This window comes from Aythya ferina (assembly GCF_964211825.1).
Source record: "Aythya ferina genome assembly, chromosome: 27".
Taxonomy (NCBI): domain Eukaryota; kingdom Metazoa; phylum Chordata; class Aves; order Anseriformes; family Anatidae; genus Aythya; species Aythya ferina.
The window spans coordinates 998,721-1,025,236 of record NC_140310.1 but is presented as its reverse complement, the minus strand read 5'-3'; the positions used below and the strand labels follow the sequence as shown (position 1 = coordinate 1,025,236).

The window sequence follows — 26,516 nt, the reverse complement described above, 5'->3', positions numbered from 1 at the left end:
GCTTTTTTCCACCTCCATCACAACTAAAAGCAAGCCTACCATCTACTAGGTTATCCAGTAATTTAACCAGTAATCCAGGTGCACTTTGCTTTCAACATGAACACCACAGCAAGACTGCACTAATCATTAGAAACAGCAGTGCAAAAGCTCGGTCTTTGTCTGGGTTTGACAACACTGAGCTGCATTACAATGTCCAGGAGAAGCATACTGTTATTTCTTGGGGAAGGTCTATTTTTTCATTTTCTATCTTCTTATGACCAGTGACATTAATTACACATGCCCGCCCAACCAAGGCACAAGAAGTCACAAGACCCTGAATTTTCTGTTTTAATTGTTTTATGACATGAAATCAGGTTTGCATTGTTCAACCCTAACATTTCATACATCTCTATATTAGAACCACATGTAAGACAGCATGCAAAGAACCAATCATGTTTTATTCACAAACCAGCCCAGTTAGCAGTAACTTATCAGAAGTGTCAAGCAGAGGAACTCTTCATTCAGGAATTGTCTCGTCTTTTATGAAAACTAGGTTAGTCCAAGCCAGAAAGTTACTCTGTCATTATGATACAGAAATCAAGCTGCAGCCTGATTTTATGTTAACTGGGTTTTATACATACCCATATGTCTGCTTTTGTAGTAATAAGTTTGCCACTATACAGGTTGACCATTTCTGGTGCTCTGTAGGATAACGTAGTGTACCTGTCAAAAAAAGATCCATCAGTGAGTTCAAAATTGATAGCAGAAGCATTTCCACTATCCCACATTTTAAAATAGTTCAAAATTCATTCTTTCCCTATTTGTTTTAGGGCAAATATTAAACATAAATGATTTATTTTTTTTAGATCAATAACAGCTTCTGCTGCATGCCTCTAACTAGAAAACATTGACCACTGCAAACCATCCTGGGAAACCAAAGCAATAGCAAAGATCCTTTCTACAGCAAGAAATTTACTCACAAAACAGGACAGTCATTTTAAGAACTAAAACAGAAACTTTCAAGTATTCAGAATATTAACAAAGTCAGTAGTCAAATGTCCTCTGCAATGTTGTTACTGCTGGGGCTTTGGCCAACCTACAAATATTGTAACTGGATACATGGTTCCTAATAAGTAGACTTCCATTCCAGGATTCCAAATTTGAGTCATTGTGGACACAGGAAAGGTTATTTTGGAGCTCAAACTGGAAGTAGAGTCTGACACATTTTAGCAAGTTACTAGGGCTTTAAAAGATAGAGACAGTTTGAGATTCTTGCAGACCTACTGGTAGGAAGAAACCTTGTAATTTCTGCTGTAGCACCTTCCATGCTATTTGGCTTGATCACAAGAAAGCATTGCTAAGGGCAAAGTTTTTGTAGGCTTATTAATAAGCATACAAATATGACATTCCGAAGGGACTGCAAAGCGATACTAAGAGAGCTCTGAAAACTTCAGTCAAGCACGTCTAGGAAATCCATGCACTTATAATTGAATCCCAACAAAAAGGAAGCATTTGCACCCACTTCTAACACACTGCTTTCTAGCCAGAGCATTGCACTAACAGTGCTGGAAAGTACACAGCAGAGATGCTGTTAAAGCTCAAGCAAGAGCAAGGACATGGTATCAGGTCCATCCCTGACCTAGGCCCTACTGGACTATGAGTTGAGTTCCCTTTTTAAAAGCTTATCTAGGCACACCTCACTGTAACCACTCTAGCTGGGGCAAAAGGAGCCAAATTAAATACCTCAAGATCCATCCACTTTCTACAGAGAGCTGAGAAACTGGGCCATGTCACTGTAGGGTTTTAACATGAGCAGCCCATGGAGGACAGGCATTTTGTCATTTGCTATGTTTGCAGTTCAAAGAAACCAAGATAGATGAGAGACAGCCAGACAGATTCCACATGTAACCAAGCATGTCACTATCTTATCAAGGTGGGCAACTTCCGTGCATTGTTATACTCAGCCTTTCAGGTCTAGGGCAATTACATCAAGCTCTGAGCTTTATTGTTTCACCTTTCCCTGGCCTCTAGCAGGTCCCTCTATGCAGCACCATCCAACCTGCTACAACAGGCAAGAGTAAAATCTAGTCCCTGTACACAGAAGAATTACCCTTCAAATTATGTCCAAGCTGAAAAAAAAAAAAAAAAGCACTTACTTTTTGATCTCTTCCTCTACCGCATTCACCCCTTCTGTCTGAGGGTTCTGGAATTTGTTAGTAGCACTTCCAAAGTCACACAGGACATAGTGGCCACGGTCATGCAGCAGGATATTTTCAACCTATAAGCATTGAAGACACATACAAAAAACACTCCATTAGGCAAAAAATAAAATAAAATAAAAAATAAAATAAAAAAGCACTTGTTTTCTTTAGATGACCCAGGATGTCTTTAGATGACCCAGGATGTTTCAGTGCCTGAAAACGTATCAGACATGTCAGACAAGTGCATAACATGACAGCAAAGAAAATATGCATCAAAACTATCACACCTCCTAAAATAGAAGTCAAATCATGGAAGCATAGTTATAACACTGCCTTCCATCCTGCCACATTTCCTTTCTCCTTCTCTTTCATTCTCTTTCTGTGAACACATCACTCTGACTCTTTAAAGACTGCTGTGTGCTTCAGGATAAGAACTGCATGTTTCTGTGTCTTCAGTGCCTGACTTCCCTCAGCCAATATAGTGCACAGTCTGCAATCTGAACTTGGGACAGCTAGTACAAGCTCTCCACAGCTTTATAATGAACTACACCCCTCACTGTCTAGTGGAGAAGAACGGATGCTAAAGGATGACAACACACACTTCCATACTTCATGAAATTAGCATACAACTCCATTTTTTCCCCCTGCAGTTCACTTGTCACTTAGGGATTTATTTATAACAAACTTAAGCTTATGCTCACACTTCAGCTGCTTTTTATCACATTGAATACCCCACAGTCCCTAAACAATGATTGCATCAGCAGAGGTTCCTCCAGGATGCTGAAAATATGACCCCGTTCTTTGAAATACTATTTGACAGTTTGAAACAAGCACCAGTACACTGAAACAAGTACCTGTGGTAGCTAAAAATCCGTGGAGTCATTGCCTTTCTCCTAAATACTTCCCCTTAATCATGCATTAACAAAAATCTGCTGTGTATTCTCCTAAGAAAGCAATCCAAATATTATGATACTGACACAAGGCATGGAAAACCTGGGATCAGTTATTTGCTTTGGCAAATCACCTCTACATTCCAGTTTCTCATCTATACAGTAGCATTAACATCACATTCTCTCTAGGGAATATTGAAAATAAATACTTTAAAAATTGTCTAAGTCAAAGCTAAATGCTCAGATACAACAAGAAAACATACTGATTCGATATTAAAAACAAACAAAACCACAAAAGCATCGCATAAGTAGTCACTAACAAAGTCTTTTTGCAATAGGCCTCCCCATCGAGGACAATCTTTACAAAAAGGAAAGAAAATGAAGGAGTCAGCCTTTTAAGCATCAGAAAACCCAGCCAAATTAGAGCAGCTGATGGGGAAAATGCTGGCTCAAAACCAAGGGTTAAACAACACCCCTTGCCTTCTCTGCCATCCATCTGCTTTGAACAAACCCTTTCACACAGATGTTCTCCCTAGCAGATCAACACTGACAATGTTATTCCCCATTCCCTTCAAACACGCTGCAAACGTTTCCAGAAGATTCCTTCCACTTTGTCTGAAAAGTCTGACATGACTTCTCATTGCTAGCTTTATTAAAAATTAGCACTGGAATATTCAGCAAGCAGGCTTGATCAGTAAATAACAGAGAAGAAAAAAAAAAAAAAAAAAGAAGTACTAAAGCAGCAGAGCAGAGTTCCTGAATTACTGCTACAGGCTGCCAGGCCAGAGGAGCCTGTCTGTTACAGACAAGACGGAGGTGCCTCTTTCCAGTCAAAGACCCAGAAAAATCTGTCCAATTTTCTGCACTTCTGAGTGCTTACAACTTCAGCTGTGATCTTGAAAGTGCCTGACATATACAAAATCAGATTTGGACTCCAAATAAAAATCTGTAAGGGAAAGCTATGAGTCGACCTAAGAACATATCTGTTCTGCTACAAAATGTAGTAAGTTTTCGTTATCACTCTCTGAAACAAATGCTAACTTGTGCTAAAACCAAGTGGTAAAAGAAACTGCATAACCATAGACAGGCAAGGGATAAGACTTTCCTCAACTAGCAAAATCAACACACTTCATCCTCTCATAACCACAACTTCTAAGACGGGTATGTCTAAGGGCAGGTAGTGATTTGGGAGGGTTGCATAATTGAGGTGCCCTTGCCCTTTCTGACTGCTTCCCAGCACCTACAGGTTTGTCTAAAGATGTTTCAGTTTCTCTTTCTCCCCAGCACTATTCAATACATACTTCCAAAAGCTTATTTAGTATTTCAGAGCAAAAAGATGAATGCAACATGACATCTATGAGCACTAACTGACTTTGACATGTGCTGCTTTTTTAAACATGGTCAATACCAGGATATGCCATCAGAGGACCGAGTAATTTTACAGATCACACAGAACAGAGCTGTCCAAACGAATTCCAAGCAGAGGTTTGTTGGTGGCACCAGGGCAAGACCTGACATTACAAAGGAGCATAATAAAGAAGGCACAGAGATCAGAGCAGCACAGCATAACGGTCTTGTCATACCACAGAGAAGTGCAACACTAGCAAGATTCCTGATAAAATGAAAACAGAAGAAACTAAATCCTCAGCATAAGAGTACAACATTCTAGTTATTTCAGAAAGTATAGAAAGCAAAGGAGAAGGGTGTTTTGATCAACCTCCTCTGTGCTAATTGACATAGGATTTTGCTGTATCTCACTGTGTTTCTTTTACAAGAAAAGTCAGCCAGTTATCTACTCCTGGAACCAGATGGTTTCAAACTAGCAGAAGCATCACAGGTAGAAGTGAAAAGCTCAGAGATGTAAAAACTAAGCTGAGCTCTAAGCTGCTGCTTTAAAACAAAGTGAGCTATTGGATATGAGACAGGAAAGACAAGGTTAAATGTGAAACAAGTTATGCAGACAACTGCCACCAGATATGGGGTACTCGTTTAAATCATTATCATTGCCACTAGATAAATTCTTCCACCCCTTCCACCTCACTAAATACAACTCCCTCCAGGGTCTGACAGTTTTCTCTAGACAGATTCCAACACAGAAGCAGAGACTGCACAGCCAGGGAAATACAACAGACAGTCAAAAGGCTTGGTCATTTGTTCTTTGCTGTTAAAAGGCCCAAACTAGAGGCACAGGAAGCATTCTTACTCCAGTGAGAGAGGAACAAAAATAAACTTTAGGTAATGCCCTGCAGCATCGGTGGCCTATTAACCCTGAGGCTGAGGAAAATAGCTGCAAGAACAAGCAAAGGTCAGTACATGATGCAATCCTACTGCCTTGTTTACACAGCCTATATGTGGGTCTAACTACAGTAGAGGTATCTGAGAATGTTCCAAATTTTATATTTTTTCTCAGGAAAATGTGGAATCAGTGTACACTTGTGTTTGTGGCAATCAAAGCAAATGAAACTAACCAGCACATCCTGTACAGTATATCATTCAGCTGTAAGCACACAGGTGCACACCGACACACCTCCTGATAGTTAACAGGTCAGGAATGAAAACCTTATACATGAACACAGGGGCTAGGTACCATCTTTTTCATGACAACAGGTCATTCTGCTTCAGAAAAAGCCTGCTGGATTAACTCAAAATCAAGGTCACAAAGTAATAGAGCTGAATTTGACTGAAAGGGCTTACAGACTATTCATGAATCTCTTCTGCTGGCAGACCCCTCAGGGCAAGAACCTCCACTGTTAAGAGTAAAATCAAAGAGCTGGAAGGCAGAAAAAAAGTCTGTCTACAAAGTCAACATTTTCCTGTTCTTCGATAGGTGATTGTCCCCTGTGCTCTGCCCCTGTGAAGCCTCCCTTGGAGTGCTGCGTCCAGGTCTGGGGCCCCCATCACAGAAAGGATGTGGGGCTCTTAGAGCAGGTCCAGAGGAGGGCCAAAAAGTTGATCAGAGGGATGGAGCACCTCTCCTATAAAGAAAGGCTGAGAAAGCTGGGGCTGTTCAGCCTAAAGAGGTGAAAGCTTCATGGAGACCTCATTGCAGCTTTTCAGTACTTGAAGGGGGCTTATTAAAAAAAAAAAAAAAAAAAAGAGCAACTTTTTGCTCAGGCAGGCAATGATGGAATGAGGGGGGAGTGGTTTTAAACTGAAAGAGGGGAGACCTAGATTAGAGGTTAAGAGGAATTTCTTCACTCAGATGGTGGCAAGGCACTGGAACAGGATGTCCCGAGAAACTGTAGATGCTCCAATCTGTGGAGGTATTCAAGACCAGGTTAGACAAGGCCCTGGGCAACCTAATCTAATGGATTGCATTGTTGCCCATGGCAGTGGGGTTGGAACTAAGTGATCTTTAAGGTCTCTTCCAACCCAAGGCGCTCTATAAAAACATGTCTTAAAACAGAGAAAAGCCAGGTCTCTAACCTCAGGCACAAATTACCAACCAAGAGAACCAGAACTTGAGAGTTCATTTCAATATAGAAAGTAATACTAAAGATTAAATTACTAATTCATTACAGATGTGGATGAAATCATTCACTTACTACACAACAAGTTTTGTTGTTGTTGTTGTTGTTGTTGTTTTTTAAACAAAAAAAAAGAAAAAAAAGGAAGGATTTGAAGCTAAAAACATAATAGCAGGGGTTAATGTCAACTGAAGATGCTCTTGCTCCTAAGCCTTATTCTCTCACCCCAACTTTCCTTGCCTGTTCAAATTTCTGGAAGATGTCCATAGGCTTAAATTCAGTCCTCAAATCCATGGGACTCCACCCATTTCACAGCACTCTAGAAAAACAGATGTCAGACTTGTTTCATACATTCAAACTAACTGAGCAATGGGGTCATGATCAGTTGAAACACACTAAAGCATACCAGACCCTGAGGATTTTTTCCCCTGCGCTGCCTGGTTGTTCTTAGCACACAAGTCTTTTGCTCCTATAAAACAATAGCCAGCAGCATGAAACAAGCATCTGTTGAGGGCTCTGAAAGCAGACTGACCCACAAAGCACATCTGAATTTCAAACGTACAGCCAAGAAGAAGGCTTGCGTGAATATATTATTAATGCATTTTATGATCTAGTTGAGAAGAAAAGGGAAGGTCTTTTTGTGTTTGATTATAGGTGTGGGATTTTTCAAATGCTCTCCCTGCTAGCTTTGCTTTGTTCCCATCTGAGTGCAGAGCATTAGAATTCGCTTGCACGGTCAACAGCTAGAGACCAGTTTCAAAAGCTTCTAAGAAGTCCTGACCCAAGGCCAACATCTCTGGGGTGATCCTTTTAATGTGGGTCCAGGAAACGGATTTACAGCACACTTTTTGTGAACTACCTTATAATATCAACAGCATTTCAGGTGGTAGAAAGTCACTGTGAATAATTCATCAGATACATTCTGGCACATCTGTGCAAACAGAATTATTCAAATATTTGTGTTTATAAAGTAGATCTATAGATGGCAAACATACAGTAAGCCACAACGAGAGACATTTTTTCCCCCCAAATCTTTCAAGAGAGAGAGGCATTTATACCCAACTTTCCCTTATTACTAAGGACAGAAACATAGGACCAGCTTTCAAAGCCTGTCTGCCATGGTGTAAGCATGCACATGCTCTCCTGTATTACTGCAGTCTATAACTCACCTTCAGATCCCTGTGGATTATTGGTGTTTTACACTGATGCAGCCTCGCTACAGCTTCACAGGTGTCACAAAAGATCTGCAGGACCTCATTCTCAGTGAAACCTGTCTGCAGGCGTTGGTTCATGAGGTTCACCACCTGCCCTCCTGAGGAGAAAAATGCCAAGAATGAGAGCAAGTGTGCCAAATCGGATCCAGTCTTGTCCAAGCCCCAGTCCTACCAGACCTACTTTGTCTTAGACTGCTCACTGAACTGTGGCTGCACAGTCAGCACACAACATTCATGAGTTCAAATTCAAAGTTTGTAACAAGCTTCTCTCTCTCCCCCGCTCCCCGACCTCCCCACGAGGTTTTTGGGAACCTGCTTCGTCATCTTGTTTAATTTTCTTTCCTCTTCGCCTAAATCCAAGGGGATTTTTCACATCTGCCAGCAGACGACGCATCTTATTTTGTCTTTGGACTACGCTTCAACAGCAGCAAGTTACCTTCTAAGGCCCTCATCACCTCGCTGTGTTAACACTGAAATATAATTCTGAATAAGCAATGTTTTTTCTTTCGTCCTCAAAAGTAAAAGTTTTTGTCAGACTAGATGAATATAATGCTGAATGTGGGGCACCCACAGTCCACAAAACAGTCTGCAAGAGGGAGGAAAAAGACTCCATAAAACATACGTTACTAAGTAGTTTGGCCAAAATCATAGACTGGCAAAATCTGTCTGTACAAGTGGAACCTTCCACATTTGTTACTCTTTGAATGAGTCCTGGATTTGCCTCAACTTTGAGATTCTCTTGCTGTCAAGGATTTAAAAAAAAAAAAAAAAAATCCACAGAGAAGTTCTTCCCCCTCTAAACATCTTCAATACACAGAGGGGAAAAAAAACAAACAAAACACAACAGTACATTTCTGAACCATTGGCAAAGGGAACTGTATTGTTTAACGTAAGTGTTGGAAAACTTCATAACCAAGGTACAAAAGTTCTAAAGAAAAGCTGAGCCCAATAAGTAGTACAGCTGTGAATATTTTGCGCTCAAAATGAGTGCAGTTCTGCACATAAAGATGCATTAACTTGGTTTAAGCAGCTGTTCATCACAGACTGAGAGTAACGAGGGGAAATTCAATATATCACAGAATGCTAGGGATCAGAAGGGACCTTTAAAGACCATCTAGTCCAATCCCCCTGCTGGAGCAGGGACACCTAGATCAGGTCACACAGGAACACGTCCAGGTGGGTTTTGAATGTCTCCAGAGAAGGAGACTTCACAACCCCCCAGGGCAGCCTGTTCCAGAGTTCTGTCAGCCTCACTGTAAAAAAGCTTTGTCTCATATTTAAGCGGAACCTCCTATGTTCCAGCTTGCACCCATTGCCCCTTGTCCTATGACTGGATGTCAGCCAGAAGAGCCTGGCTGCATCCTCCTGACACCCACTCTTTACAGATTTCTAAACATGAATAAGGTCATCCCTCAGTCTCCTCTTCTCCAAGCTAAAGAGGCACAGTTCCCTCAGCCTTTCCTCATAAGGGAGATGCTCCACTCCCTTAATCATTCTCGTTGTTCTGTGCTGGACTCTCTCAAACAGTTCCCTGTCCTTCTTGAACTGAGGGGCCCAGAACTGGCTGCAATATACTAGATGTGGTCTCACCAGGGCAGAGTAGAGGGGGAGGAGAATCTCTCTTGACTTACTAATCATACCCCTTCTCATACACCCCAGAATATCATCGGCCTTCTTGGCCACAAGGGCACAGTGCTGGCTCATGGTCATCCAACTGTCCACCAGGACCCCCCTTCACTGCTTTCCAGCAGGGCACCCCAACTTATCTTGGTGTCTGGAGTTGTTCTTGCCCAGATGCAGGACTCTACACTTGACCTCATTATATTTCATTAAACTTCTCCCCACCCAATTCTCCAACCTGTTGAGGTCCCACTGGATGGCAGCACAGCCTTCTGGAGTGTCAGCCACTCCTTCCTGTTCAGTGTCATCAGCAAACTTGCTGACAGTGCACTCTGTTTCCTCATCCAAGTTGCTGATGAATATATTGAACAATGCTGGTGCTAGCACTGACCCTTGAGGGTCCACTAGCTACAGGTCTCCAGCTTGATTCCATCCCATTGACCACAACCCTCTGGCTTCTTTTCTTCAGGCAGTTCACCTCACTACCCAATTGTCCAGACCACACATCCTCAGTTTAGCTGTGAGGATGCTGTGGGAGACTGTGTCAAAAGCTTTACTGAAATCAAGATAGTCACGTCCACTGCTTTACACCATCATCCCTCCACCTGGTTACGTCTTCATAAAAGGCTATCAGGTTGATTAAGCATGACTTCCCCTTGGTGAAGCCATGCTGACTGCCCCTAATACCCTCTTATCCTTGATACGCCTAGAGACAGAGCCAAGGACAAGTTGTTCCATCACCTTACCAGGGATGGAGGTGAGGTTGACCGGCCTATAGTTACTTGAGTCCTCCTTCTTGCCCTTTTTGAAGACTGGAGTGACATTTGTTTTCCTCCAGTCCTCAGGCACCTCTCCCAATGCACATGACTTACCAAAGATGATTGAGAGTGGCCTAGCAATGACTTCTGCCAGCTCCCTCAACACCCATGGGTGCATCCCATCAGGACCCATGGACTTATGGATGTACAAATTGCTTAATTGGTCCTTAACCCAGTCCTCATTAACTGAGGCAAACTCTTCCTTTATCCTGATTTCCTCTGGGACCTCAGAGATACGGTGCTTCACAGGACAGCCTCCAGCATTATAGACAGAGACAAAAAAAAAAAAAGCATTCAGTAACTCTGCCTCCTCTTTATTTTCTGTCACCAGGGCACCCACCTCACTCATCAGTGGGCCCACATTGACTCTAGTGTTAGTTTTTATCTGCAATGTATTTGAAGAAGCCCTTTCTGTTGTCATTGAGCCCTCTTGCAAGGTTTAATTCTGAGGAGATAAAAGCTTTGGGACATCTGAAAAAAAAGTGGAAGAGTCTGTCTGGATAGAGAGAGACGAGCACAAAGGTCAGAGGTAAAAGTAATGCTTTTTGGCTTCACATTACCCATTTCAAGCTTCTTCAAGAATAATCCTAAGTCAAACTGAAACAGAAAAAGCTTGCAGTATAACATACTGTGAAGAGCAATTTCATTCCACAGCCTAACTGCTATAGGAGAGCAACTTTTTGTGTGGCCAGCCTATAGAAAACTGCAATATATACTGAAGGGTTCCTTTCACAAGGGAAAGGATCTAGAGCCATCCTGGGCAGTGGCAAAAGCGGTAACAGTCCTATCAGAGCCTCACATATCATCCAATTCTCTACATTCAGTCTAGCTTTGCATTGTTCAAAACAGTTCTTTGGTACTGAATGATGGACCAGGCCTAGGAATAAAGTTGCTTGATCCTTTCATTTAAAAAACAAACAAAAAAGACAACCAAACCCAACAAACAAAAACCCACTTGACTTGTGCAAGTTCCCTGTGAGCACTGGAAAGGGCCTGTCTACCAGCAAGGAACACTGTGAGCCCACACTCACCTCGGCAGAAGTCCATTAGTATCAGCACTTCCCAAACATCACCACTGCTTACTGAGTTGATACTGGAATCAATGTATCCGACAATGTTCTTATGGCCAGACAGATCCCGCTGCAAGGTACATATATTCAAAGCATAAGACAGCCATATAGAATGAGTAGCACTTTGATCTACAATGCACAGCTTTCCTAGTTCTTTCCCTGCCAAGCTTTTGCCACTTTGGATTAATCATTGCATACAACTCGATCAAATCGAAGGTCTATCTCTACCTGTTCTCCTTCCAGAAGGAGCTGAGACAAACAACAGAGAACCAACCAACCTATTGAACTAACTTATTCAGGGGTCAGTAAGTCCAGATTTTTGGATGTTCCCTTGGATGGCCCAGGCCAAGCTCACTGCAACTGCTCCTCCTCTATGTAGGGGGGGGAAACAAAGCAGATGTTTTGCAGTGGCTGTGTACAACGCATGTTTTGCTTACTTTTCTCCTCTCCTTCCTCTCTCTTCCACTAAAAAACATTATCACAAATCTTTGCATGCTTAAAAACCACTCAGGTAATTAAAAAAACAAAAGTTAGCTTGGTTTTAGAAGTACCTTATTTTACACGCCTTGATGGATTAAAGCACAAGTTCTCATACTGTTGACTTACCTATGACATGCTGAATATGCAGGGAAGTCATTTTTGTGACTGCCAGAGTTACAGACATTTTCAGGTGTGACAGCCACTCCCATGCTGTGCTCAGCTTTACCAGCAAAAGAAATCTAGATTTTGCTGGTAACATTTTGCTCTCCTCAGTAATTCTGCAGTGTTGCAGAAAGCTAACTTTAAAATGCTTCTTTACTGCACAAAAGCTAGGAAATAAAATTTCCTTTTACTGATGTACTTGTTTTTCACAAAGATTAGTGCTTATGATAAGATTCAATATGAGAGTGAGCATGTCAGAAGGACACTTCTTGCATTTGCTTCCCAGGTTAGCCACACATTTCAAAGAGACACCAAAAAGATAGAGACAATGGAAAGCACTGGCAATTAAAATCCAAGTAAACAAGCTTTGTGAGCACAGTTAAAACCTTTGATGTAAGATCTAATCTCAACCTTTCCCATGTAGCATTAGCTATGGTGATGACAAAGTATGCCCCAAAACCTCACTGCACTATCTCACAAAATCCAGAAGTTGGCTTTGAAGGTATTAACCTAATTAAAAGCTACTTTAAAAAAAAACTCCGAATTGCTACAGGTAAGAGCTTCTGATAAGAAGTCTATCCCAAACAAATACTTCACATTATCAATTAGCAGAATGCATATTTTCTATTTTCTCCACCACTTCAGTTACTTAAAACATTCATTTATACCTTGCAAATACAATTTCAAAAGTGGCACTTCCCACATTCATTATGCTCCGAGCAAGACTAACCAAATCCATTTAGATCTCAACTTTTTATCTGTTCAGAGATTAATAATTGTTTAAAACAACTACTAAAATAGCTATCCTATTACCTAATGCCTTGCATCCAATAATCTACAGAAACAAGCCAAGGCAATAACGACCCCACACATACTGGTTTCAACCCATAAGCTTCACCAATACTGATATGGCCCTCATCCTAAACCAAAAGATTAGAAGCTGTTGTGACAAATTCATCTTGGCATGGAAGTCTTCCATTTGCGTAGTGATTTGAGTTCAGAAACTGCTGTATCAGAATTATTAGCCTTCGAGATGAAATCTAGAAGAGAAACACCCCCAACCACACACACTTCTTCAGCTCTTCCCTTTCCCACCAAGTCTGGTGTTGACATAGAAGATTTTTAATCCCCTCCTTTTCCTGAGATTCCCTCTGCCTTTTCAGCTGCTGTGTTTTTCTTGACCACTAAAACAATTTAGGTTTTAAACAATTCAATCTAATATTTTTCACATAGCTGTGCAACTCTAAGAGCTGGGTCTTTCTAGAAGAATGACAATTTTACTAACACCCACAGTTTGTGATGCAACACTACACAGCTCGAAGGCAGAAGGTGACCGGGCTCTCACGACATTCCCCTCCTAGTCAGGGTCCCCACCACAAAGTGTTGACTTACCATGATTTGGATTTCTCTTTTGCAGACTTGCAAGTCGTATTCGTTATTGACATACATCCGCTTCAGGGCACATTTCATCCCATTGTTAGTCCTCACAAGAAACACTATTGCAAATCCACCTGCAGAAAACATAAAGTTATCCCATTCAGTACAAAAGAAACTTCTCAGTTCTTGTTTCCAACCCTTGTCCTTGCCTCCACCTGCCTTCTGAGTACAGTCAGAAGAGGGAAGACACACCACAGCTACTAACAGCATCATGGTGGCAGCACCCCTTACATCTCCATAGCTGCAGAGACTCCAGCTCTGCATAGACATTTAACATCTCAGTAATAACAAGCAATTACACTGGTTCTTGTCCTGTCAGACAGTCCTTCATTGCTCCACCAATTTCCACTACAATGCAGAAAGATGAAGTATAAACAGCAACACCGCCTTGGACAGAAATCAGAGCTCCAGATCATTTAATGAATTACTAAAGGCCTGAATATAAAAGGCTCCTCAACTTTTGAAGCATCTAAGTTGCACAAACCAGCTTTGTAATGTAAGAAACAGAAGAAATCTATCTCCCACACATGATTTGATGTTAGTGCTTTTAAAAGAAGGACAGAACAAGAAAAAAATAATTCATTTTGTGGTCCACCAAGAAATCACCAAGAGTAGTGATTCTATAAAAACTCAGTCACGTCCCAAAGAGCTCCCATTTACAGGGTTTGAGCCTTAAAATGATTCTTACCATATCCCATTCTTTAAAGGCTGCCAGAAACCACCTGATCAACAATACATACATGATTAGATTTGACATGTTTGTACGTAATTATTACTAATGGTTATTTGGCACTCAGATAAGCTCCATTCTGTCATATAAAATTCAACAAGCAAAACAAACCCCATTTCTGTAAGACTTAGTGTTACAATATATTGCATTTGACAACACCAATCTTGCAACAACTGGTGCTTACAAGCTGTTCACAAATCAGATACAGCCAAAAGGCCCATTGAAGCTTTTACTAGAACTGGAATTTGTTTTTACTAAGAAAAGATCGAAAAGGAACAAATGAACAGGCAACACTGCTACGTTCAAAGTACAGCCCTCCTCACTGACCAACAAATGGGTTGGACACTCCAAAGCCCATCTTCCAAAACAAGCATAGAAGAGTTGCGTGCAGATAACGTACATCCATGCCAGGGCTGCTAAACGGCGATCTCTTAGTAAAGGACTTCGTTTTGCATGTCATAATTTGTCATGGGAACCAGACCCAGTGGGTTTTCCAGGGAAGCCTCGCTGACTTTTAGGAGCAGAGGTAATGCAGAGCTGCCCCAGAGAAACTGCAAAAAGATGTCACTGGTGTGTGGGGAGAGGCAAGTGGGAAGATCTCAATTCAGGTTCTTAAAGAACTGTAACCAGTCTGTAAAATGGATATTCAAATTCAGAAAAATGGGACATGGCCCTGGGACACAGAAAGCCATACACATGCTGCTCAGTCCTGCTAGAGTGGGTTGAAAACCCTTGTAGCTCTGGAGGGCCTAATTTCTTTGCTCAAATTCAGACACAAAAATAACCCTGTCTCTCTCCCTTAAGCTGCTTCAAGTTGAGCATCTCAAATTACACGTCATTTTTAAGAACTCCTAAACCCGCAGCCTTTTTGTCCTATCCTGGTCACATTTGTCTCATTCCTGGGGAACAAATCTGCACATTGCACTGTACTATCTTTAGCCCAATGGATGTCTATGCTGAAGAAAGCAAGACAGCATGCAACGGATTCCACACACACACCTTATAGCCTGTAATGGAGCTGTAAGAAATAAGGAACTCATAATCAGCATCACTTTCCCACCTTCTTAAAATATCACACTTTTAAAAATCATCGGAGAGATCAGGTTTGGGCTTTTTTTTTCTGTATAATATTTCTATGGACCATAGAAATTCTAGGGAAAACACTGTTTTTAGTTTTATTACAGAGCCTCAGTCACCATCAAAATGTTTAGTGAATCACAAGACCTGTGTTTATTTTAAAATGAGAAACTCCGAAGTTGTCCACCAGAAGCCTCCCCTCCTCTCCAGGGGCTCATTTCTCTTCTCACAGCTCCTCCCGCCAGGCCAGGAGGCCAGCAGGACACCCTCTCTCTGCTCACTGTACCACGCTCAGCAGACAAGAACACATGCTGAGCAGCAGCAAAAATAGATCAATTGACACTTTATTTTTTTAAAAAAACAAAAACTACAGATCCACTAAATTCAAGGACCATCTTGTTCTAAATATTTGCTTCAGCTGAGGTGGGGCTGGTAACTCTTCACACCAGCCACAGATCTCATCAGCAGAGTGTTGTGCAAGGTACCTTTCCTCTACTCTGGATCCTGTACTAATTAACCACTGCACTCCTAGAGCACCCTTTCTAGGATATGTGCATCATGCAGGTTTTCTTACAAGCAAACAGGGCCAACTGGCAAAGGAAACTACAGCCTCTGCAACAGAGATAAACCACCCCAACAGCTCAAAGAAAAGAGAAATTAAGAATTAAAAAATACTTTCTGATACAGGCCTGCAACACCAGCATATTGGGACCTGACAGAAATACGGCCTGGAGCATCTTCCAAGTGGAGCAAGCAAGAGCTGCATACATCAGGTGGAACTGCTCCCAAGGAAGATGGCTGCAGAGTTTGCTGAGAAATTGGCGTGCATCTGATGTTCCTACACAAGTCAAAGGAAAATTACCTTCTTGTGTCCTTCTCTTCCTTATCTTCAACTCCTGAAAACTTCAGCTGACACCACCACAAATGGAAGCTGTTCAAAATCATTTAACTTATTTTGCCTGCAAACACACCTACCAATTTGGTTACTTTATTATTAAACTCCCACTGACAGCTGATTAAATCATGGCAATTTTGCTACTAGTAAAAGCAGCATGCTTCTCTCCAGAGAAAACAAGTATTGATTTAATCAGGCTACATATAGCAATTTTTATACAGGAACCTACAGTAAGCATCTGTGCTATATGAGATGCAAGACTTGATGATCCACATCCATTCAAGAGAGGATGTCTAAGTTTTACTTTCTAAGCAACTATTATGTCCTCTGCTCCAATTGCCTTAGTTAAAATAGGGCATAATACTCCCTCCAAGTAACAGTTAACAGCCCAATTTTTTGCTGTACCCGGATGTAGTCCAGAAAGGCACAGCAACATCAAGAACATCTAACTTCCCTCAGGTAGCCACTGCACGTTTTAAAATCTGAGAAGGTGTGGAAAATGCCACCTCAATTTGAATTCCTCAGCATTTATTACACCTTCTGCTGCTAATTGGCTTCAGCACCATCAGCCTTGTATGCAGAGAGCAGGACTGCAAAGCACTCAGCAAAAAGGCAGGAGGATGAAGGAAGCAGAAAGGGAGAGAGAAGTTCAAATAACAGCAACTGCTTGCTGCATTGCTCATACACAAACAGCTTCAAGGAAAACAAGATCGAAGTCCGTTTGCAGGACATTTGGAATAATTTTGTGAAGGTCGAGCACCTCCAGACTGGCTTCTGTACTCCCACAGCAACAACTTCCTTGGTAAGCAGCAGGCACAAGAAGCAGCTCACCTCTCAGCAAAGTATGACAGAGAGCAGGAGGACCCAGCAGATGGCTGAAACCTTCACCTGGCAGCGTCACAGAGCCCCAGGCAGCGCGGCTGCTCAGCACAGCCCAGGAAGGCACCAAGCAATCAAGCACCCGGACCGCAGCCCACACTGCCTTGGGAAGACTTTGAATGGACTTAAGAGTTTTCTCTCACCTACCACACAGCGTTACTCCGTCGACGAGAGATTTGTTCGCAGAAGCTGATGGGCATCCTCTCCTGCGGGCTGCAGCACTGAGGCCAGGTGCTGCCCGGCTCCTGCTGGCTGCCAGGGAGACGTGCTCACTGCTGCGCTGAACACGCATGTTTTGCTTACACCACTCACGCAGCATTTAACTGAACTTGGATGTTTTTTTCAGAACAACATTAAAACTAGTACATTTTAGCTACTACCTTGTGAACTCCCCACTGTTTATCCCTTCCCCTTGCACAATACCTATCTGTACCATCACCACCCCACATGCCTCAGCTCCCAGGGTCTCAGACCACAACCAGCTTCTTCCTGGTTTATCCCAGTCCAACCCCCAATTTTGCTAAATCTGGACAAAGATAAAAGGAAATAGATCAGAGGCAAATTGACAAGCACTTATTATGAGGCACCACCAGATGCACATTACAGGAACATTAAACTTCTATTCTCGGTGACCAGCAAGCAAGACAACCCTTTCAACAGCCAGAAACTGCCAGCTGTAACGCAATGCGCCAGCTCCAGTACAACACACAGACACACCAGGATTTATGCCCAAGCCAGCCAAGGTCAGCTCAAGAGCCTCTGCTGCCTCAGATGTAGTCAGAAAGTTGTGCTGCACAAGGCCATGGTCACACAACAGCACAGCTTGGAAGCAAAGAAACCCAGGCACTAGGAACACCCTCGCATCTTCCCAGGTAGAGCTTTTTTCCAGTACAGGTATGGAAAGGGAAAGACAAGGGACTAATTTGCACTTCGGATGCAATACAGCAAATAAATCCAGAGAGAAAAACAAAAAAATAAGCCTGAAAGTCAGTTCAGAGGACAGTTTTCCATTACATTCCCAAACAAGTGCCTGTGACTAAGAGTTATAAAGGACATGAAATTTTTCCTGCACAAGGCAGCAGAAGCTAAAATAAAGTGCTCATTCTAAGAGACAAAAAGTTATTTATATGCCCCTCTTAAGGCATACTAATACTGTGGAGCAGGCAGTAAACAGTCAGTGTTGCAATCACCATCACCTCAGAGCTGGCAACAGCCACAAGTACCTCGGGAAACATCACTGCCGGCCACACTTCAGCCTGCAGCTGCCACCACAGCAGCACAGGAATGCAGCTCTCTCACTATGCACTCCTTGCCTGACTGTTGCTACTAACTGGTTCTAGGATAAGCTGAAAAAAAAAAGGGAAACTCCAATTATCCCCAGTCAATACAGATGCCAGAGCATTTTTCCATGTAGGCTTGTGTCAGCATACTGGCTGGTTTCCAGCACTGGCCGTCATTTTTTCTGCCCTTCTGTAATTCCAGCAGGATGCAGAACTCTTCACAGCTAGGCAAGCACTTCTGAACTAGGTAAAACCAGCTGCAAAAGCTGCACGTGATCCCCTCTCTTAGCTCCTCACAGGAGTGGAGCGAGGTAATAAGATAGCATTGCTGCATTTAAGTAATTCAAGCATACTGGACTAAAAGCTCCCACAACCAGCACTCCACAGCAGCCAGCAATGCCTATCTAAAAACAAGCACAAGATATTACTTCCCAGCAAGCTGCACGAACTAATCCTATGGTGAGGAAATTGAGAGAAATTTGTTGCTCTCTCCATCACCCTTTTGTGACAGGCTCTTCCAGAGCTGCCTTTCACTGGTGAACACAACTGAGTTGAGCTCAGTGAGCACTGCTAGAGCGGACAGCTGCGTAGCATTGAACGCCGCCCCCCTTACCCTGATGAACACGACTGCCCTCTGGCACTGCCTGCGTCTGCTGGACAAGCAGGTCCACCTTGTCCTTGTCGGTCTGGCACAACGCTGCTGGTGATGGTGGGGAAAGCCATCAGAAATGGTTTGCCCCGAGGGCCCCCTCCTACCAGCACCTTACTGTATCTCCCCACACAATTGCTTACCCAGCTGTTTGAGCTCCATTAAGTTCTGCTGCTCCACCTTCTCCCACACCCTTTCAGGTAACTACCTCAACAGCAGAGAAGGAAACAAGGCAGTACCGCTGCTAGATTTTGTGCCTGTCAGACAACAGGCCCCCACAACAAGCCTCACGGCACTCATGCTGAGCCAATGAAAGCACGTGTAACCCAGCAAAACCCTCTGCAGCTGACAGCTTTGGAAGCACCAGTTCGACAGATCTCTTCACCGGGGTTAATCAGAGCCCAGAAGACTGGTCAGACTCTGCCCTGTACACATGAACTGAAAGCAGGTGAGATTTCGCAGAGCACACAGGACCAAAGCCCCTTTCACTAGCCACTGGTGAAGCACACAGCATTTTCCACGTTGCCTGGCTATGCTGATCCTCCACTAGGAGCCATCAGATAAGCTGCAAAACCAGAAATAGCTTCACCCAAACACTATCAGGCAGGATACCTTTTTTTTTTTTTTTTTTTTTTTACAACCCACACAGAATGTGCCTCCCAAAGACATGAAAACAGCAACAAGACGTGTAGCATGATGATCTCCTACATGCACGTTTGAGCTCTGCAGTAACAGCAAAAAACACCTCCATGGCACAGATAAGCATTCCCTGCACAAACAGTTTAAAGTTTTGTCTTAGATCACAACCTCTATATCTCTTTCCAAGGCCATGCTTGATAATACAAAGAAGAAAAGTTTGAGAAGGAAGAATCACTCCTCTTTTCAGTTAAGGCAGGCAAGTCAGCAGGCCTGAAGGAGCCAACTATCTCACCATTAATTCCACCTCTAAAAATCACTGCTTCATTTTGAATTTTCTCCGCTGCCCTTCTACAAACAAATTAACAATATCAGGAACTGTGGGAGTTCCAGATAAACGTCCTGGTTGCCACTAAAAACTTTATTCTTCAAGGGTGAAATTCTTTTCTGAGCAGGACAAACAATGCATGTGGTTTTCCAAACTGTTTCCAGCCTTCTGTGTTTTAGCTTTATCTCATCCACCTCAAAGCTGTGTGTTCAGGACAGCCCACAGTGCTTTAGTATGGAAGATAAAGGGACAGCCAAGTACTTTGCAGATGCCCCCAACAACTGTCCCAGGAAAATTTCATCTCCAGGGACAGCCAGCAAGGCACTTTAAGCCCTGATTATGCCAGCAGATACTTCATTATAAGTGCTTTGCCGAACCAGGCACAAAGTCACTCCTTATTTGCACAATCCAAATGCTTATCGATTCTAACCAATCAAGAATTATGTCATATTTTGCCTTATCTCACAAGCCAGAAGAACTTCCTTGGCATTTACTTTCTTAAGTACAAGAGGCAAGCCCAATATCCTCCCACCCCCTGGTCAGAATGCTGTGATCCGTTTACAGGAAAACCGTATCGACTCTCTTTGATTAGGGTGTTTCTAACTTCACCATTCCCAAAGACTTAATAAAACATAGTTCCCAGCACTTCTTTTTCCATGGCTGCAGCCACAACACACAGATACAGCATTACCCTTTACTAGACAGCATCACTTGGCAACCCCAGAGCCATTTTCTCTTTGCTGCTGTACTGGGAAAGCCACCCTGCACACCTCCAACACCTCTCTTCACCTGGGATAGCATGCTGCTGTTTAACACAACAGATGTTTTCCTCCATTTGTATATACACAACAGTCATTCTTGGTCATGAAGCACCGAAGTACCAGGGCATCATTTCCATGAACAAAGATAGCTTCAGCAAACCTTCACTTTGGAATCACTTATCCTTCACTATAAACAAAAAAGGCCAAGAAAAATAGTTTGGACAAAGTTTGGCAATACTACCATCTGTAATTATTTTAGACAACAGCCAAGTTCAGCCAACACTAGCATCAAGCTCTGCAAGCACATCAAGGAAAAGCACTCCAATGTACCAGTACTTCTCTCCTGCAGCTCTCAGTGCTAGTTTTCAAGAATGAACAGTCTCAGTTCTCCCCACCTATAAAGCAAGGATAAAGACGGACAAGTGACTCATCTGACAAGATGACAAGACAAAAAACACACAAGGTCCCCTAAAATACTCTCCTGAGACATGCATTAGGGGTGCTAAGCCACAGAGACAGTCAGAGAAACCTCCCATTACTTCTAGAAAGCATCAAATCTTTGTGACAAGCTCTGCTGTCAAAAGGAGGCTCAGCCAGCACTGCCTGTAGAAGCCACAACACTCGATCCCAAGAATATGACGATAATGGGGAGGAAAGCTTAGGAAATAGTCCCTTACTGATCATGTCTTGTGTGATCTTGCATTATCCTCCACACATATTTGCAAATTTATCTTTATACAGGCTTTTAATTTTAACTGTAGTTCCACTACTCAGCTGTGTTAGGCACTACTTTTGTCAGTATTAATCTGCACTACTATATTTTCTGCTATCTTTTATTCCACTCTTTCATTGCCCAGCAGAAGGGTATTAAAATAGGTATCATCTCAAATACCATTTTTCCCCTTTGGATACAACTTCTTCATCAGTTCTGAGCTCTTTGTTTTCAGGACAGGATATTTCACCCCAAAATAAGTTTTGTGTTCTAATATTACCTGTTTTTATTTAAAAATCCTCCCACAAACTGGGATCGGTATTGCGAAGTGCTCTGCCCTTGATACATAACAGGGAATTGGAACAGTCAGGATACACTGCACATTATTCTTCTGCTTTATCAATCATCTACAATGCCCTTAGAGTTACAGAGTGATGCCAGCATTAACATCTTTAAATAAGTCATTTAAAAAAAAAAAACCAACAAAAACACAACCACCCCCTCAGGACTTGTTTTTAAAGTCTTTCGAGGTTTAGTTAAGAAGCCACAGTGATGAGTCAGGCTTTGTGTCAGGGCATAATGCTCAAGATCACTGCTGTATCACTGGTCAAAGAAAGTCCAGAAGATACTCATAAATTCCAGATTTGCTGATTTCAACCTGGAACGTTCTCTCTGCTCCCACTTCCCTGAGATGGAGACTGTCAGAAACACAAGCAATTTGCAAATATGTCTTCTTTGCCTCACATCCTGGTCTTTTACAGGACTAATGCAGGAGAGCCTAGGATTAACAAAAAAGGCAAAAAAAAAAAAAAAATAGTACCTGAGCAAAGAACACACAAGTCAGTATAAGAACACACGGGTTATGGCAGCAGTAGAAAGCAAAGGCATGCTTACACAGCTCACATCACAGACATCTGCCTTGCAGACAAGAGCCCTGGGGGCCATTTCCAGAAAGCAGATTTGCGCTGTAAGATTTGCTTTGGCACCTCCAGGTGTTCAACCAGAGAAAGGCCAGAAAAAAACCCCCAGACTACAGCCACTTGCAGCAAGGCAGTGACACCAGCCCGCTCCCCATCTCCTCCCAGCTGCTGCTGGGAAACTGCTGCTGGCACAGGCAGCAGCACATGGCTGTGGGCAGCATCAGCTGCTTGCTGCTGTCCCCAGGGTGCTCCCTTGTTTTTTCCTCCTCAAACAGCTGAGGACTTCGACGTCGCCCGGCTTCTAGCAACAGATTCGGGTACCAGCAGAGTTGGCAACATCAATCCTTTCAGACACAGGCCTTCCAGGGCACACCCTCAGAGCTAAGCTCCCTTCTTCTCTGCATACAATGCACTTCAGCAGGGTTTTTGCAGGAAAGTAGCATACCTGCTAAACAGACCTACGCTGGCAACAAGACAGAACAACCCCCTGATATCCAATACACAGTTCAAGTCAATAGGATCAGCAGGTCCTATAAAAGACCTCCTGTTGTTCTGTCACCCTAGCTGGACTGCACCAGAAAACCCTCTCAACACCCCTTGGGTATGGCACAACATATTACTAACAGGAAGACACATTTGCAGAGGTTTCCTGGTTCTACCACATATCGCAAAGGGCCCTGACTCTAGACAAGAATCTAGTCTTAGAAGTGAACATTAAATCTGTTACTCACAAACTTTCTTCAGTCTGTTTTAAGATTAACCACAGATACAGTCCAATAGTGTTTCCTACACCCTCTGCTTTTCCAGGAGACAGTAGGAGTTAATTTACTACTATGAGTCTGCAGACAAAGGGCATTTCAGTTTTCCCTGCGTGAAAACTTCAGGCTTGCTGCAGTTAAGCAGATAACTGCAGGATCACTAGGGTGGCCTCAAATATTCTCTTTTTTATGGTCATCTCCACCTCAGCAGCATCCAAAACAGTGAGCACTTGAGGCCGTCAAACTTCTTTCTAGCGGTTTCACAGCTTTATGACTAACATAAGTTTGCATAAAAAAGAGGAGTTTATTCTTGCCCCAGTGAGAACCAGAGAAGTTGAATACAGGTAGGCCAACAACTACAAGATTAATGGACAAGGTAGGCTGTCACCAACTTTCACTTCACTGTCTCCAAATTGCAATAGGATCAGAGAATGGTTGGAAGGAACTTTAAAAGATCATTTAACTCCAACCCCACTGCCATGGGCAGGAACATCTCCCACTAGATCAGGTTGTCCAAAGCCCCATCCAGCCTGGCCTTGAGCAATTCCAGGGATAGGGCATCCACAGCTTCTGTTACAGTGCCACAACCCTCATAGGACAGAATTTCTTCCTTATACCTAATCTAAACCTACTCCCCTTTATTTTCAAGCTATTACTCCTTCTCCTATCACCACAGTCCCTGACAAGAGTCCCTCCCCAGCCTTCCTGCAGCCCCCTTTAGGGGCCAGCAGGCCACTCTAAGGTCTCCCCAGAGCCTTCTCTTCTCCATGCTGGACAAGCCCATCTCCCTCAGCCTGTCTTCACAACAGAGGTGCTGCAGCCCCTCAATCATCCTTGTGGGCTCCTCTGGATTCCTTCTAATACTTCCATGTCCTTCTTGTGCTGGGGGCCTCGGAGCTCCAGGGGGGGTCTCACGAGAGCAGCACAGAGAGGGACAATCCCCTTCATCCCTCCCCTGCTGCCCACACTGCTTTCGATGCAGCCCAGGACATGGCTGGCGTTGTGGGCTGCAAGTACACATTGCTGGTTCATGTAAAGCTTCTTGTCAACCAGCATCCCCAGGTCCTTCTACTTATTGCTGCTCTCAATCCATTATCTACCCAGCCTGTGCTTGTACTTGGGAATGCCCAGGCCCAGATGCAGGACCTTGCACTTGGCCTTGTTGGACCTACCTCATGAAATTTGCACAGGCCCACCTCGAAGTCTGTCCAGGTTCCTCTGGATGACATCCCTTCCCTCCAGCGTGTCGACCGCACCACCCAGCTTTGTGCCATCAGCACACTTGCTGAGGGTGCACTTAATTTCACTGTCCACATCACTGACAAAGATGTTACAGCACCAGTCACAATACCGACCCCTGAGGAACACTACTCATTACTGATTTTCACCTGAACATTGAGCTGTCAGCCACCACTCTTGGATTGCAACTCTCCAGCCAATTCCCTACCCACCAAATGGTTCATCCATCAAATCCATGCCTCTCCAATTTAGAGACAAGGATATCACGGGGGACAGTGCCAAATACTTTGCATAAGTCCAGGTATATTCTTCCAGTTGTTCTTCCTCTATCTACCAATGCTGTTACCCTGTCACAGAAGACCACCAGATTTGTCCGGCACGATGTGCCCTTAGTGAAGCTATGCTGGCTGTCACCAATCACCTTCTTATTTTCCATGTGCCTTAGCCAAGTTTCCAGGAGGATCTGCTCCATGATCTTGCCAGTCACAGAGGTGAGACTGGCTGGCCTGTAGTTCCCTGTCCTTCCTTTCTTCCCTTTTTAAAATGGGCATTATGTTTCCCCTTGAAAGTTCAGCAGGAACTTCACCAGACTCCCACAACTTCTCAAATATGATGGACGGTGTCTTAGCAACTACATCCACCAGTTCCCTCAGGACCCACAGATGTATCTCATCAGGCCCCACTGATGTCTGCACCTTCAGGTTCCTTGGATGGTCTTGATCCTGATCTTCTCCTACACTACGTAGTTCATCATTCTCCCAGTCCCTGCTCTTGCCTTCTGGGGCCTGGGCCATGTGGCTGGAGCTCTTGCTGGTAAAGACTTTGGCAAAAAAAAGTCAGTCTTCACTGACTTGTAATTTTTTCCACTTACCAAGATGCTGGTAAGTAACACAGGCCTGCCTCAGCAGAACAAGAAGGCCCTAGGTCGCCACACCACACCGGCACAGGATTGCACCCGACTCAGTCTCCTGCTTGGAGGCAGGGCTGGCAATGTCAACAGTCACTCCTGACCACCCATCTAACCCCCCTCTTTAACCACTCTATTTATACATTCTCTGCATGCTTCTGAGCAGTTATTCCTGGGGTGCTGTTACCATCACCACCAGGAAGTCTCACCAAGCTCTCCACTGACTTGATTTCAGCCCCAGCTTCTTACCCGACACTCCACAGATATTAACAACCTACTGCCAGCCTTTTCTCCAGGACACCTGCAAAGATGGAGGTATGGTACCCAGCAGGTCTCTTCTGGATTACCTAGCACGAAGACTAAAGACATGAAGCAGTGCTGGTTGTATTAATGCTCTCCTTTGTGTTTGTATTTTGATGGTTTATTACTACATGTTAAAGTGTCATTCATTGTGACACTTGGGGTTTGGAATTTAATTAATACCCATGACTCACTCTCTCACCCAGTTCCATAATCCTTGAGTTGCACTAGGGTGTTTACATGCTATTTTACATCCTTAAGTGAAGATACTTCACCCTCAGGTTGTGCACACAGAAAACACATAGCCTATCCTAGAGTCACAGGCTTGCATCATGTCTCAGGAGTACATGAATGTAATTGGTGTTTGTTTCCCATGATCCAGGCTACAAAATTAGGTTTCTCTTTACCTAGGTTAAGCTGCATCAACCAACTGCAAGCTCAAGCACAAAGTAGTGATAGGGTGTGCTCAGTTACCAGCTGAAACAGAACAGGCTGGCAGAGAAAAATTCACAACCCTACATTTGACTTGAACAATTTTCTTAAGGTGGCCATGAAAATAGAGGGGTGAAACACGGGACACTACACAGAAAACAGAACAAGCAGTAAGTAGTCTCTGTAGAACCAGGAAGACCAGGCTCCTTTAACTCCAAGCAGCACGCGTGTGCCTGTGTTTTAAACACCAGAGTTCAGTTCTGAACAAAAACAAAACAAAAACCCTTATCCACTGCCAACAGACTCTCCAGCTGAGAAAAGCAGATAATGCTAAACTAAACAGGTCTATTCTCAGCTGAGATTTTCTCCCTCAAAGGAAATAACAAGCTTTAGGTTTTTTTGTTGTTGTTGATGATGATGTTTGTTTGTTTATTAAAACAAAACAAAAAAAGTCCCTTGACTTATGCAAAAGCACAACCATGCTAAGTTTAAGGGACTGCTTCAACCGACAAGGCCTGCCCCTGCCTCTCCTAGCTGCTTTTGACTGGTGAGAATAGCATTTGGAACAAGCTATTAAGATGAACTCTATGTATTGGGAATATGGACCACTGGTCTCTGCATACTGTTGGGGTTTTCCTTCATCTCAAGGCCTCTAAAACACAGAGAACCAAGGCC

General features: G+C 43.3%; 1 protein-coding gene across 9 annotated transcripts in view; it reads right to left on the bottom strand.

The window, feature by feature from the left end:
- Positions 1-26,516, bottom strand: part of AAK1 (AP2 associated kinase 1) — an 89,408-nt gene that overhangs the window by 48,043 nt on the left and 14,849 nt on the right. For all 9 annotated transcript variants that reach the window (XM_084499688.1, XM_084499689.1, XM_084499690.1 and 6 more), the window contains exons 3-7: positions 13,294-13,412; positions 11,221-11,329; positions 7,707-7,849; positions 2,136-2,257; positions 621-702 (exon numbers count right to left, since the gene is read on the bottom strand). In XM_084499688.1, the coding sequence (XP_084355814.1) occupies positions 621-702; positions 2,136-2,257; positions 7,707-7,849; positions 11,221-11,329; positions 13,294-13,412 (575 nt within the window). The remainder of the gene's footprint in view (positions 1-620; positions 703-2,135; positions 2,258-7,706; positions 7,850-11,220; positions 11,330-13,293; positions 13,413-26,516) is intronic.